Source organism: Octopus sinensis, linkage group LG18 (genome assembly GCF_006345805.1).
Source record: "Octopus sinensis linkage group LG18, ASM634580v1, whole genome shotgun sequence".
In the NCBI taxonomy this organism is placed as follows: domain Eukaryota; kingdom Metazoa; phylum Mollusca; class Cephalopoda; order Octopoda; family Octopodidae; genus Octopus; species Octopus sinensis.
The window spans coordinates 472,673-489,448 of record NC_043014.1 but is presented as its reverse complement, the minus strand read 5'-3'; the positions used below and the strand labels follow the sequence as shown (position 1 = coordinate 489,448).

Here is a 16,776-nt window from a genome sequence, read left to right as displayed (position 1 = left end):
GTGGCAAAGATAGAGAGAGAGAGAGAGAAAGAAAGAAAAAGAGAGGGAGAGTTGCTGATGTATTATTAAAAGTAGTAGTGTTGATGGTGGCAGTGGGAGTAATAATAAGAGAGAGAGAAAGAGGGAGATGAAGGAAACTGTTTAACCATGTCTCTTTGACAGAAATTCCTGTCGCCAACATACTGAACACTATCATTTTGGTTTTCTTTATTGCCTTCTTTAATACACACACACACACACACACAAAATACACTTTAATTGAAATAACGTTTCCCCAAAGCGAAACAAATCTAATATAATAAAAGTGTGTCACACTTTTACAACTTTAATAAATCCTTTCTGCTGGAATCACAAGGCCTCAAATTTTGTGGAAGGAGTTAAATCGATTACATTGACCCCAGTACATAACTGGTACTAATTTTATTGACACCTGAAAGGATGAAAGGCAAAGTCGACCTCAGCTGAATTCGAACTCAAAACCTAACAATGGACAAAATATCACTAAGCATTTTCGCCCAGTGTGCTAATGATTCTGCCAGTTCGTCACACTTTTCCAACTTTACTCCTAGAGGCTGTTGCCCCAACATAAAATACCATTTTAAAATCAGGCTGACTCCATGAGGTAATTAAAAACATTCCAGGCTGAATCCAGACCCCACAATCCCGATATTCTGGATTCTCAAGCATTCATTACTGGGAATGTTTTCAATAATTTTTTTATGTGACTTTTTGTGACAAATTTTTTTTTGTATGATAACAAATTTTATAATCTAAAGGCCAACTCTGTGCGTGAATTAAAAACATTCTGGGCCAAATCCAGAGACCTTGGATTCCTATGTTTTCGTTACTGCGATTGTTTTCGGCATTTTTTTTTACATGATTCTTTGTGACGGATATGATCATCATTTGGATATGACTCTGGAGGAAGCAACTGCAACGAATTCTCCAAAACAAGTCAGAGACCTGTTTGCAGATCTTCCTATCCTGGGTTAGTTGCTTAAAAACCACCTGATACGGTGGCTTTTAAGCTACATTATATATATATATAGTGTCTGTACGCACATAACCCCTACACACTTTCACAAACACAAAAACACTCACACAGTACAAACAAATGTACCAAGCACCTACACACACACTAATTACCAATGGTTTTAAACTCAACAATATTTAAGTATAATTACCCTCTACCTAAGCACAAGCTACACACACACACACACACACACACACACACACACACACACACACATAAACACATTTTGATGACCAACAACCTATATAAATGCCTTGGACTGTTTAAATATAAGCAGAAACTATGCTGCCACGATGTGGTGCTGGCAAGGCCCAATTACCTCATGCTAACTAAATATATACATATGTACAACACACCACTGAGGTTTTGTTAAGTTAGCTGAAAGAGACTAAACTCATTTGTAATAAAGGCATCCACTCTACCGACCCCCATGCACTGAATACTAATTTAAAGTAGGGTCTTTCAGAGTTCCATACCAATAATACTATAACTATACACACACACACACACACACACCTGATGGGGTGATCTATCAAATGTCTTTTAATATGACTTAATAACTGCCAAAAATTAAGAGAGAAAGATTATTTAGAAAAGGACAGAAGCAACTGGCTAAAGTAATCACTTTTGTCTGTTGTTGATGAAGGCCACCACTTCAACCATGCAACACCTCAACAAGGAATGCATCCATACAGGGGAACAAAGAAGCAGATTGCTCTCACCTGTACAACACCTGTGTGTACCTGGAGCTACAGAGCTGATGGTATTTTGTTGTCACAAATGTGTGACACTCTCCCCATCTTCTTGGGAGGGGGTGGGGATTACCTGATGGAACATTTCATGATTTCAGACAAAGACTAAATCAAATTCTTTCCCGTCAAAAGTTTGTATTTTCCACCTGTTTTATACGAAGCCGTCGAGAGCTGAGCTTCTGACAGGATGGACGACATCTCACCAGGCAGATTTCTACTCTTGACGGCTTTTGTCAATAATTATTACAGATTTATTAAAAACAACATCAATCAGAAGAAGGGAGATAGATTTAAATCTATCAGAAAGCCTTAGAAGTGATGAAGATTTATAACAATGTAAGCATGATTCATGTAGGATTTTAGTGTAGCAGGATATCTTTTCATCAAATGATGAAAAGAAGAATAAGGATGTGGAGGGGAGTGCATCTAGAAAATACCTTTTGGAGAGAAAGGGGAATGCAATAGGAAAGTTGTGGGGAGCAGGAAGAGAGAAGCAACATATTGTCTGAGTTAAAAGCATTATAAAACTACCCCTCCACTTTTTCAAACAAGTTACTTTTATTCAATTGGTCTTTGAAAGTGCAGAGCATCCAGTCTTCCATACAGTTTCCATCTACCAACTCCACTTACAGGGCACTGGTAGCTAAGGGTTATAGAAAATACTTGCCCAAGATATCAAGCAATGAGAGTGAACCCAAAATGATGTGATTGCTAAGGGAACTTCTAAAAGATACAAAGATACAGCCATGCCCATCTCTCTGCATGGATATATGCACGTGTGTGTGTGTAGGTACAGGATGTCACCAACTGTGTAAACAACATGAAATACAGAGACAAATGAGTTAAATATGTAAACAACGAGAGAAAAAATGGAAGATGGGACAGGTAAATACAGAGAAACGACCCTTCGTCAGTTGTCAGCTGTCTTTATATTCCTCATTTTGTGCATTCAGCGATACTGAGTCTTCAAAGATAGTTGCTCATGATTTATGAAGGGTCAAAGTTGGGGACAAAAAGAGGACAGTGGAGACATACAAGGAAACTGAACAAAAACACACACACACACACACACACACTTGCACATCAAGACCAACATACTATCATGGGGAAAAAATGGACAAAAATGAATGTTAATACCTACAGTGAGTATGTGTAACAACAAAAAAAAAACAAAAAGAATTGAAGACAGTAACAACCATTTTGACTACAAGCACAACTTCAGAAAAAATATAATTATTTTCTGATACCTGCTAAAATTATTTTCATTTGAGTGACCAAAGTGAGAGCATGGTCTTAGAGATCACCAAATTAGTGACTTTATTTCGATACCAACTCAGCTGAAAGCGTCTCTGGCCCCGTAGTACAAATGTCTTGTTTTCATAGGCTTTGAATTAAAATCTTCCACCAAACCTTAGTTATCATTAAGCTGCTGTTAGGAACATAAATTGTGACTAAATTATTTTACTAAATTCTTTGTTATATCTAAAATTAATTGAAAGAAACACAGAGCATCTCAAAATAAATACAGTAACAAAAGGGTTGAAAATTCCTTCAAAATTATCCCATTTTACAAACAGCCACCTGGATATTTTCTAAAGAGAGAAATATTGACATAGGCATGACTCTGCGGTAAAAGGTTTGCTGTCCAACCACAAAGTTTGGGGTTCAGTCCCGTTGCAGGATACCTTGGACAAGTGCCTTCTAGAACTCCAGGCTAACCAAAGCCTTGTGAGTGAATTTGGTAAATGGAAACTGAAAGACGTTCCTTGTGCAAGCAGTAGATAGCTTGTTACCAAGGTAACCAGGTCAGCAGTGGAGGTGAATGCTCTTGGAGCACAGCTGTTACAATAAGAATCAGCTGGGCAAAAATCAGAGAGCTTCTAGCTTTGTTGATAACAAAGAGCTTCTCTCTCTCTCTCTCAGAGTAAAAGGTAGATTGCATGATGCCTGCATGGCAGTTGACACATGGGCTGCGATTGTACAGGACATGCAAAAGCTTGACAGAAATTAAGCTCGTTAACTCTGCTGGATGTAACATGTCCATGTGTCTGTATGACAAGGAGAAAAACTGGGAATAGGAGGCATCAGATGTAGTCTGCAAGAGAGAAGACTGCGCTTGTATAGCCATGGGATGTGTATGGAAAAGGGCAGCTGTGTAAAGAATGTTAAAATGATGGTGAAATATGGGAATTGGCAGCAGCGCATAGCTGGCCGGTCCACATCAACCGTTTGTCGTTCCTTGGTGTGTTTTTCTTTTCCACCCTCTTCCTAAACATCATTGTCAGCATGTAGGGACAGAAAGCAAACAAGCCATAAAACACTAGAAAATGATGTGCTCCCCCACACACGTTACAGTTTTCTATGTTGAGGGGAGAGCAGGAGGAGGATAATTAAACAGTTTTCTATGTTGAGGGGACATAGAAAAAAGCAGGAGGAGGATAATTAAACAGTTTTCTAAAAGTTGATTTTTTAACTGATACATATTTCAGAAGACCAAAATCAAGAGCAAGCCCTCTCCTCTCATCATTCCTTTGTTTTAAGATCCATTTTACCGTTAACATGACTTTGTCAAGAAAAGGATTCTCAAGTAAGATTTTATAGCCAGGTGCTCTCCCTCTCATCAACCCTTAATTGCTTTTTAGGGATTTTTTTACATTTCACAAGGCTTAGAAGGCAGAGAGCGACTAGTCACCAAATCAACAGAGCAAAGCTTATATTGTGACAAACAAAACAAGTTTCATGCACACACACACACACACACACAAACAAGTTTAATAGTTTTCTCCTTCCAAATCCCCTTACAAGGCACTGACTGGCTCAGGGCAAAGACATTGGCCTAAGGTGACATGCAGTGAAATTGAACCCAGAACTATTAACCATACGACCATGCCAGTACCTAAATACAAATCCAGGGAAAGGATGGAGGAGTCACAGATGGCTCCCTTTTATCCTAACCACATGTGTATACATGTGGTGCGTGGATTATTTAACATGTTTTCCATGCTGGCATGAAATGGACTGTTCGACAGGAGCTGGACAGCTGAAGAGGCATGGACTCTGCCCTTCCTAATGCCCACCACCCATTACGCTCTCAGGGTGGTTGGCATTAGGAAGGGCATCCAACCATGCCAAATCAGACTGGAGTCTGGTGCAGTCTTCCAGCCCCAGTCAAACCATCCAACCCATGCCAGCATGGACAACGGACGTTAAATGATGATTATATATATATATATATATATATATGTGCGTGTCTCTGTTTGTGAGTGTATGTATGTATATATATGTGTGTGTGTGTCTGTATATATATGTGTGTGTATAGGCCAGTTCAATCACAATTTGATTATCTCTAGCAACTGATGTCCTACTTACACAGCTTTATTTCTTTAGCTCCACAAACCCCTCAAAATTGAGGTGGTCATGGCTGGAATGCCTATCAACATAAGCCAGAGCTGTCCAGTCCCATGGACATAAAATGTGAAACAAGTTCTGAAATACCAACTTAAAACAACCCCCCCCAATGCACTTATTACCAAGGTTTCCATAAACTCTGCCCTATTCATCTCTCAAGATATCATTGTATCATCTCCCGGACCCATTGTATCATCTCTTCTCAACCAGGGTCCACATGGCCCTTGGGGTCTGTACAAGATTTTGCTGTTAAAATTTGAGCAATAAAATCGCTCATACTTCGACAATACACAAAATATTTTAACAATTCCTTTAAATACAATTTCTAATTATATTCAATCCTAATATAAATGGCTAGGGGGGGGAGTCCAAATAAAGTAAGAACCAACTGTCTGTAAGTAAAAAATAATTGAAAAACATTATCCAAGATCGTCCTCGACAAATAGGATGGTCATAGTTGGAATGCCATTCATCGTAATCTACTCAGTGAAGGTTCACCTGGGGCTGAACTACACAAGTCTGTCTGTGTGTCTCTCTACCTCTTTCATTGTCATTCAAACAGTAAACCAGGAGCAATCTGACAAAAATTTATCAACACTTCAGCATTCACCATTGTTTTTAATTAATCAGGCATTGTTTGTAGCCTTGCAATTTTCTAGAATGACATTGCAGGGTTGGTGTGAGAGGCTGGATCTTGACAGTTGGAGCATAGAATAGAATATTTTGGTCACATTAAATACTAAAAGGTTAAACAGTTAACAGCTTTTACTCCGTTGAGAGAGAGAGAGAGAGAGACTGGCACCAAGATAATCTAAGAGGTGCCAAGTGATATTCAGTTTAACCCTAGGCCAGATCGTTGATCTGAATTTAACATCCTATATCCACTGGCAACTTATAGAGCCTCTTGTTAGCTTTCTACTCAGCTGAAGCCATACAAAGATAGCCTGAATGACCCGAGAGGTGATCACTTTATCATTCTGAGAGGTAGACTTCATTATGCAATTAACTGACTGTATGGCTGTTCTAGTTTAATGAAACAGCTCACAAAATTTAGTCTTTAAAGATATGAAGGAGCATCTAACGATACACTGTTGAGAAGAACACTCAAGACAAGTTTGTACATCTTTGCAGGTGTCAAATGTTGGAAGAGATAAAAATCAATTAAACACACCACCTCAGAATAATTATGAACTCATTTGATGAGTCTATCCAAGACTATTCACCATCCCCTTGAGAGAAACATCTACGAGTGTAGATGTAAAGGAAGGAGAGAGAGAGAGAGAGAACTGAGTATAGATTTAAAGGAGAGAGAGACATGAGTGAGTGTAGATTTGGAGGAGAGAGAGACCAGTTCCACACTGAACATCAAGTGCAATTATGTACTTATCAAAATTTTTTATGAAAATGAAAAATCTACAAAATGTATGTAATCTCCACAAATTATTGCAATTTCATGTATTGGAAATAATGTATAGAATGGATGTGGTGCATCTGTGCATGTTATTGAAAAGTAAGAAGAACTGCATCTTGCAGTAAAAGTGCCTGAAAAAAAAAAAAAGCCCAACCCAGAATACAACTGAAAAGCAAATGCAAGACCCTAATGATGAGGGTTTTCCAGGGTTAAAGAAGGGAGTTTGAGTGATATGGTACAGAATGGTGGAGATATGGAAGAACAACTTCAAATATTAATGACATCAATATAGCTTAGAAGGCCAAAAAAAGGAAATTATCAATAAATCAGACACTTCCAGCATCATTTACTAATTTTCACATTCTTGGAAACAAGAATGCCAACAGTTTCCACAAATCCTTTACAGAAACCTTTTTTTTTTTTTAAGAAAATTAATTCTTTTACTTGTTTCAGTCGTTAGACTCCAGACCAGCAAGTACAATTAATTCCAAAAGATTTTTGTCAATTATTTACACAGGTCCACATTATCTAGTGTGGGACTTATTTTATCAAGATAACTCCCTTTCCAGGGCCCTCAAGATTTCCACAGGTCCCACTCAGTCAATCAGACACCTGACCAAAGTGCCAAACAGTGGGACCAAAGGCAAGAACAATGTGTTTGTGAACAAGGGTCATCCATCCACCTCTCAGTGAAACATTTCTTTGATTTGTGGGGTCAGGCAGTTTGCTTCGGAACCAGATGTCACTCAATTCCATCCCACCACACAACACCTTGAGGGTCTTCTACTACAGCCACAGGCTGACCAATGCCTTGTGAGGGAATTTTATAAATAGAAACAGCAGGAAGCTTGTCATGCACATTTAGTGGGTTGTCTGTCCATGATGTTTATGACGGTTGGCTCAAAGACCCGTCGAATGAAAAGCCTTTTATTTGGGAACAAGTTAAGGTTTAGCAACAGCATCCAGCCATAGAAACCTGCCCCAAACAACTCCCTATCCAAACACACACATTTGACATTATATATATATATATATATATATATATATATATATATATATAGAGAGAGAGAGAGAGAGAGAGAGAGAAAAGAGAACAAGGGGGACAGTACTATAAACAATAGCTGCTAGATATTTGGAAATTAGAATACTTACCTGGACTTTCTACACGTTTGTAATGGTATGGATTGATGCAAACCTCCTTTTGTTTGGCACTGAATGGGTACTGACAACATTCCAGAGGTTTTAACTCATGATGACTTTGTAGATCAGGCCAGCGCCATACACGACAGTAAATAACATGAGGCAACCCTTTACGATGAGACACTTGCAGCCGGCCATCAAGAGAACGAGCAATTGTGACACATTTACTCGGTTGTCCAGGACAACTGAGAGCCTTTTCCAACTCTTCAAGGGCTCCTTTTTTCTCTTTTTTAAGTTTTTTCACCAAAGAATCAACAGCTTTTTCAGCCCACTTTTCTTCTTCATCTCCTTGCTTCCATCCCAATAATCGTTTCACTGCAGGACTTGTGAAGGAAAATAAACTGTTTAAACTAGAGATTGTTGATGTCATTATTTATGTGAGACAGCCTGAAATCAAAGTAAAACAACAGTTATTTCAAATATTCATCACTAATTCCTGGTTTTCATTCAAGGAATCAATTTTAAGAGAGAAAGAAAACCTCTCTACAAACAAACATATTCCAAAACTCTACACAGTTACAGTAGATCTAGAGATGATGTCAGAAATTGATAGGGAGCTGAAGAATAAATGCCCTAAACATGTTGGGTCCAAACCATACTGAGGTAAGAAGGTTCACTTTTTCATCCTTCCAGAGTCAACAAAATAGAAACCAGTTAACTGGGCTCAATCTAAATGTCTGTACCCACCCTCACATTCTCATTCACCATTTTGATACAATATTTCTGTTGAAATATTTGGCTTTTGATCCAATAAACTTTGAAAATAATGAAGAATTTAGTAAAATAACTTATTAAGCTAGTATTTGAAGTGTAAATTAAGACAAAATTTAGCTGGAAGGTTCTAATTTACATCACTTCAATCGTTTTTTGTGTCTTCGGTTGACCTACACATATCAACAGCTCTGAGCTGTAAACTTTCCTACGTCAACAAATTAACACCTGTCCTTCCATATTTAAATCATTTATACTATTTTGGAAATAAGTTCGTGTTCAACGCTAGAATTGAAACAAGCTGATCCTCTAAATAAATAACCTTCCATAAAACTTTACAATTACGAACTCAAACAACCATGAAACCTCTGAAGTCTACAAATATCTGTTTTTAAATATCTTCTTAGATTCCTGAACTTTATATTCTTTATGGTACTGGTTTGAGAAGGTCTGTTAATTTTGGACATCTTTGCACCTGTTCTAGCTGCTAAGTCTTCCTCATACAGTGCAAATAAAATTAACCCAGTGTAACCAATTAAGAGGAGGGACGGAGATAATTAGTCACCAGGAAACAAAAATACGGGCAGCAGAGATGCAATGGCGCGCGCGAGTGTGCACTTGATTGCTGCACGTGTGTGTGTGTGTGTGTGTGTGTGTGTGTAGGACTGTTTACATAGAGATGGAGGAGGAGGTGGCTGAATGTTTACAGAGAGAGAGAACATATGTGTAGAACTGTTTACATAGTGTGTGTGTGTGTGTGTGTGTGCGTTAATAAGGATGTAAGGTAAGATCTATGAATGTTTTTAGTAAACAGTTTTAGTCTCGCTGTGAAAACAAGTTATTGTGGTTAAACCACGTACATTTCTTTGTGGGGGGAGACTGACCTGGCTACCTTCACTGGTTTATTTTATTCTTTTCACAGCGGAGCTAAAAATGTTAGTTTTAAGCTAAAAACAGACACACGCCCATTAGTGCTACTTCTGCTAATTCACGTTAGCAACACTTGCCCTATTATGCAAATTAAGACCGACCAATCCTTTGGTAGAGGCCAGGTTTGTGTTGAGCCGACAGAGAGAGACTGGAGTTAGTTATAGACCCAGTGGTGAACCTGGATAACCATACACGAACCAAGTCCATCTCGTCTTCCTTATCACACACAGAAGATGTTCCTGGAGCTACATTAACATCCGTTTACAAAAAGAATAAAAAGTTAAAAATCGTTTGTAGTTCTCTTCAACGCTTGTCTGCCTGATTAGAGAGAGCAGAGAATGTGTTGTATTGGTATGAGTTCACGAAGAGGGGGTGGCTGCGCCTAGGAAGTTCCTGTGATAGTTCACAGCGACTTTTAATCAAATGAGAGAGAGAGAGAGTGTGTGATGGAAGATTGCGGTGATGTGTCAGTGTGAAAGAAAGAAAGAATAATAAGGTAAGGAGAGAATGGGAAGGAAATGCAAGAGAGAAAATGAAGAGGAAAGAGAGAGTAGGAGGAGGTTGTGTGTGTGTGTGCCATGGAGGTAGGTTATTGTCGCCACTCCTAGACGGAATTTCTCACCCTCCAACAAAATAATACATCCGTCATCTATTGTTCTAAGTCAGTAATGATTTAAGAAACTATTAAAAAATTTGAAAAAGACGGCAAAAACTACAGCACAGAGGGAACCTCACTGTGGCTGTATGGCACTAGAAATAGCAGCTAAAATCTTCGGCAAATCACAACTGTCTTAAACAAAAAGGAAAGGATATATTAGATAATGCAGCTCTACATAACCTCAGGAAGGTCAGAGTGATTGAAAGAAATGAATTTAATAGGTCTCCTCGAGATAAGGGCCGACCGAGGGCTAAACAATAGAGAAAGACAGAGAGAGAGAGAAAGAGCAGCAGACCCCTAATCAACCATTTCACACACGTGGAATGTGTGAGCATGTGCGCACGCGCTTTAGTGAGTGTAGGAGACAAGTACGAGTGGGTGCAATATGAGTGCGAGTGAGGCAGGCGGCAAGTGAGTGTGACATTGAGTGCAAGTTGGTCTTGGTTGGAAATATTTTTAGAAAAAAATCAGTAGAAATGGTCGAATGGCGAGATGTTACACATGCACCTTGCTCTGAATTAGTGCATCTCTTATATATATATATATATATACACATATATATATATATATATACATATATATATGTGTGTGTGTGTATATATATATTACACAGTAAAAAATATTAAAAAAAAGAATGCGCTCGAATACAGATTTTAAAATATTTAACAAAGGGTATAATTGTATGATACAAATGTGTTCATATTAAGCGATATTTGATGCTGCGAGTGTATATATGTATACATGTGTGTACACACACGAGTATATATTGTAGTTTGACGTGTGATTGTGTTAATGAGTGCCACCCGCTGTGTGTAGATGTTTATACATTCGTACACAGAGTGCGAGTACCAGTTCACTGAGATACAAATGCTATATAGACGTGTGTATATATCTATTTTATATATGTATATATATATATAGAGAGAGAGAGACATTTATATATATGTATATGTCTACTTTGGCGTGTAGGAGTTTATAAACATATACTTGAAAGAAGGCTTTACACACAAGCACACACACACACAGCAGTGACTACAAAGTGTGTAAAGGAAGAGAAGGAGAGCAGCAGCCGCCGAGAGGAGAGAGAGACGGGCGGCCGACATCTCGGCGTCGGCCATGGTAAGGGGGGGGAGGAAACGGGAGAATGCACGCGCACACACACACACACACACACGCATACAGCTACATAGTATAGACACACACTTCACACATTAATATATATATATATATACATACATTCTATCAGACATTAACGATACCTACACACATTACTATAACACTCATTCTTTCACCAACACGAGACATTATACACACACACACACACTAATGTGTTCCCAAGCAAATATATTGGTATATAAACATTTATAGATCCTCCGTCGTCGTCCAACACACAGACATTAAAATATACCCGCGCTATTCGTCTTTTATATTAACACACAACAATTAAAGAGGATACAGTTATATCCGAAAGAAAATAGAAAGCACAGACACACACACACTCCATCATGAATCAATGTGGTGATGAGATGAAACAGGCCATTCTATGGTTTCGCTCTCTACAACTGTTCTTTACCAAACTACGTCGCTCGAATTAAGAGTTGCAACAATATCTCACCGATTCCTTCCGCTTCATATATACATACATGTTGATATAAGTCAGAGCTCGTGTGGCTGGTTCGCTGGTTACTCGGAGTTTCTTTTCTTCAATGCTGAGTCACCTGAAGATTGGCCAAAACTCAAAGTTGCAACTCTTTTACAAACTCGACTTTAAATATTTTATTCCATTGTAACAACACCCTGTAGTTTCTTTCCGCTTTAATGTATTTTATATCAGAGGGGAAAATATCAACCATTTACTCTTTATATATAAATATACACACACACATTACATACATAGGACCCAGAACATGCCCGACAGCTTGAAATAGAGGAGAAAAATGCGACCATTCCATCCATTGATTCTGTATTTCCCCGGTTTCGAATCTTGGCACCAGGGCCAGCAATTTCAGGGGGGGGGGCGGTTCATCGACCCTAAAATGACGAAGAGTAACGTCGTTCTCAGCTGGATTTGAACCCAGAACCTAAAAAACTGAAGTTACTCTAACAATTCGCAAGTAATGGGGATAATTTCTTTTAATTTTTATTTTATTGCAACGTTTTTTTTTCTTTCTTTTTAGCCCCAAGGCTACATATTAGGGGAGGGTGAAAATATAGTTGATCAAAGCAACCAGAATATAACTGAGACCTTATTTTATCAACCTCAGCAAGACGGTGGTGATGGTGGGGTCAATATTAATAACGGGTGAAGGTCTGGACTGTCATTAAACTAATCCACGTTGGTCAGGACAATCTTTATTAAAATAGTGAGGAAAAAAAATATTTTAAGGCAATCAAGGTCGGAAAAGAGTGTTTATGTAAACAGACTACCATTTCCTTGAGATTGTATGTTACGGTTCAACAATTAGATATCGATAAAATAAGTAGTGAAGACGATATGGTGTCCCAGTAGGAAAAACTTAAACCAATACCAGAATGTGTGTGGTGCACTATATACACGTGCATGTGCTGTGTGGTGCGTGTATATATATTTATATACACACACACACATTTATATTGTGTTTACAGTGTCTGTGGTGTATAAGTAAACAACTCGAGTTCTATAGTTATTGATTAGGCAGAAATCATTATCGATCAACTTTCTGGCCACAGTTGTTTGCTCCAAGTCAACTTTGCCCAAACACCAAGAGTCAATTAGGTAAAGGACAGGGTGTTGGGTACATTTGACTGGTTTTCAAAGAATCAAGCAACAACGATTCTTCATCGCCAGTTGCAAGAAAACATCTCCGTCCATTGTCAGAGCAAAATGTTACTTTTATTACTTTTAGTGATAATGAGGACCAGAAAAGCTGTCCGGGGAACATCAACGAACAAACACCAACAGTTATCAAGCATCATCATTTATAAATACAGATAGGTTTATCTAAAAAGGGTCCAGTTTAGAGGTAAATTTAATTAATCTGAGAAGCAGTCACGATCAACAAGTCATTAATGACCATCTTGAAAGGAATTCACAGTTTATCCAAGAATACATCATAAATGCCTTCTTCATGACGCGATTTGAAGGGGATTTGGCAGCTATTTCTAACAGTAACAAGCCCCCTCATTGACCCCTGGTGATTAGAGAAAATAGGAATTGAAGAGTTTTAAAACTTCATTCGTCGTCTTTGTAAGGAACTGAAAGGGTTTAAAACATCAGAGATTTAGATTAAGAAAACAGGAAGGAAGGAACTTGGTTCATGGCGAAGCAACTGGTTTCTCTCTCCAGCTTCACTAATCTTCCCTACAAGACACCAATTAGCCATAAATATAGATATTAATTAATAGATTAGTTATAATTAAAGCTGAAAACGATGTTTGAAAAGTATTTTTGTGTTTTACAGTTGGGATCTTTTTATAAAATTTGAGTCGAGAAATGGGTTTCGTGGTGTAAATAGAGAAGCAGTCACAAGTGCGTGCGTGCGCGCAGGGGTCTATAAATAAATGTATACATTATATTATATATACACGGACGCGTGTGTATATATATATTATATACACGGTACCAGTGGGATGCACAGCTGTTAAAAAGCGAAATTAAGAAGGAAAAGAGGGGGGGAGAAATGGAAAATAAACAAGAAATGAGAAATGTGTTTACAAACAGTGGGGGGTGGGGGGAGGGATAGAGAGGAAGGTAAAAGGGAGGAGGAGGAGGAAGGAAAAGGAGATATATAGAGAGGGGGGAGGGGAGGAGAGACGGGAGTGGGAGGAGAGTCAGTGCTTGTGAAAAAGACAGGAGACAGTTTGGCACACAAATGTATATATAATGCTCTATAGAATATATATATACATCATACACACACATATATATACATCATACACACACACACATATATATATATACCATACACACACATATATATCATACACACATATATATATGTATTGCTTGAGCTATAGACCATTTGACACACTGAGATGTAGAAGAATGAGTCAGCCTAGAGTTATTGGTTGGTTGTTTTGCCTTTTCTTTGCGAATTTGAAAATAGAAAAATAGTAACCATGAGTAGTGAAGCAAAATGTCTGTGTCTCTGTTAACACACAAGTGTGTGTGTGTGTGTGTGTGTAGATATCCAGAGGGAGAGACAGATATATATATATAGAGAGAGAGAGAGAAAGAGATATAGAGAGAGGGAGAAAGAGATATAGAGAGAGGGAGAAAGATACAGAGAGAGATATAGGGAGAAAGAGAAAGATACAGAGAGAGAGAGAGAGGGAGAAAGAGAAAGATACAGAGAGAGAGATATAGAGAGAGGGTGATGTGATTAATGTATGTGAATCTATATGATGTGCTGAGTGAATGTATCAGTGTGTCGAATTCTTACGTATAATGGGTGATCTGTTAAATACATCTGAGTGCGTATAATGTGTGTATATATATATATAGAGAGAGAGAGAGAGATAGAGAGAAGAGAGATGGATGTGTTGTGGTGTTTAGGAATAAGAAGGAAGCTCCACCTACCGACCAACCGGCCGCCAAGCCACAACTGCCAGCAATAATATTCCAGCGACCTCTACTGGCGTCCGACCGGGACAACTGTACACGTTCTCCCTCTCTCTTTATCTAGCTTCCTCTCCCTCGCTCTTTATCTACCTTCCTCTTTCTCTTTCTCCCCTTCTTTCACTCTCCGCCTCACTGTGTCTTGATCTATTTCCTCCTTCCTCTCTCTTACTGTGCCTTCCAGTGCGTCATTCGCTTCTCTCTCTCTTTATCTACCTTCCTCTTTCTCTTTCTCCCCTTCTTTCACTCTCCGCCTCACTATGTCTTGATCTATTTCCTCCTTCCTCTCTCTCTCACTGTGCCTTCCAGTGCGTCATTCTCTTCCCTCCCTCTTAGTGTTCCATTCTTTCTCTCTCTTTCTCTCTTCTAATAGATCACATTCTCTTTCTCTCTCTGGGCCACTTTCGTTTCCATTTCACCCTCTCTTTCTCTCTAACTGTTCTTGTTCTCTCTCTCTTTCTCCCTTATAGTAGCAGCAGGGAGCAGGCAGAGAGAGAAAAGGGTGTTAGATAAGAGATTAAGGCACGATTGGGAGAGGAAGAAAGAAAGAGGAAATTCAAAAGACTGAGAAGAAGCGTACTGGAGACGAAAGATTAGAGAAAGGTTGGAAGGGAAACGAGAGAGAAGAAGAAGACTCGTGGTGGAGAAGATGGGGAAGAAAGGAGAGGAAAAGATGCAGAGGGAGAGAGTGGCGGCGGCGGCGGGGCCATTGATTGGTTGCTGTGGAGACTACAACGACACCTGGCGCTCATTGAAATGAAGGGCAGTTAACTCTTGGCAGTTCAAGTTGCGTTTCCCCCCTCCCTCCCTTTTTGTTAGATTTCGTCTAACCCCCCTCCCCACCCCACCGCCTCAAAATAATTATATTTTCTAATTAAAGCTTTTGCTGTTATTCTAAACTCGTTACTGTATTATTTAAACACAGTTATATATATATATATTTCCTAATTTCATTAATTCTATATATATATTTCTTTAATTTTAATTAACATTTTAAATTTAAATCACTTCCCTCTAATTAAATAGATTTATTCCTCCCCCCACCTGCTCAAAAAAATCCCGGTTTTCCAGGAAGACGGAATCGCACCGACCCGTTCTTCCACTCACAACCATTACCATTGCTAATACTACAGTTATTGTCATCCGTTATAGTAAAGAGCGAAAGTCTTGTTTGTTTTTCGTCTGAATATTTAAAACAACGTCAAAAGCAAAGCAAGTTCCGATGTGTGAACGGAATATCTCTACTCTGATGATGATGATTATAATAATAATGGTTTCTTACAGACGAACACAAGGCTACAGGCTTTTTTTCTTTTAATTTTTACGAGAAAAAAGAGGGGGAGAAGGAGCTATCGTTCGTCATATCAGCTGCAGTATACATATATGTTATCGACCCCGGGAGGGTAAAAGGCAAAGATGACCTCGGCAGGATTTGAACTTAGCGAATAAAGGGACGTAACTGAATATTGCCCGACTCCCTTGGCTGGGTTCACTTCTTGGGGTCGAGTTGAGACAACACGTTTGACGGGAAGGGTGTCGGTCGACGTCATCTGCACAACTGCGAGACAGCCAAGTTGACTTTGGTGATGTTTAAACTCAGAACGTAAAGAACCGGAATATTATTAAACACTTTCTTTGGTCACTCCACAGATTTCGTGGAAGCAGTACAATCGCTACACCCTACTCGCCAATACTGTAGTTCAATCCAGCCATGACTATCCGTTTAAATTACCAGAATAATTTTAACGAAGATCAGAGGCAAAAGTGCGACAGGTTTTTTGAGTAGAGGAGTTTAATTAATTAGATAAACCAATATTTACATTGATTTAGGCAGGTTGATCTCCAAACGTAACGAAATACCTCGAGGTATTTTGTACATCCCTTTGTTAATTCTGTTAATTACCACTCCGTTGTATTACTTATAAATATATTAATTAAAAATAGTTAAATTCAAAGACGAGAAACAATTTCGACGATAAATTCTATCACTGTAGATATGCTAGTCTGGAAAGAAAGTTCAGTTGCATTTTTGAAATAATCACTTCGAAGGTACTTACGGTGAAATAAGCGTTAATT

General features: G+C 38.6%; 1 protein-coding gene across 2 annotated transcripts in view; it reads right to left on the bottom strand.

The window, feature by feature from the left end:
• Positions 1 to 14,894, bottom strand: part of LOC115221704 (protein mothers against dpp) — a 31,353-nt gene extending 16,459 nt beyond the window's left edge. The window contains exons 1-2 of one of the 2 annotated variants that reach the window (XM_029791908.2): positions 14,662 to 14,894; positions 7,757 to 8,191 (exon numbers count right to left, since the gene is read on the bottom strand). In XM_029791908.2, the coding sequence (XP_029647768.1) occupies positions 7,757 to 8,174 (418 nt within the window). In that variant the 5' untranslated portion in view covers positions 8,175 to 8,191; positions 14,662 to 14,894. The remainder of the gene's footprint in view (positions 1 to 7,756; positions 8,192 to 14,661) is intronic. The other variant, XM_029791909.2, reaches the window with a different exon arrangement.
• Between the last annotated feature and the right edge of the window lie 1,882 nt (positions 14,895 to 16,776).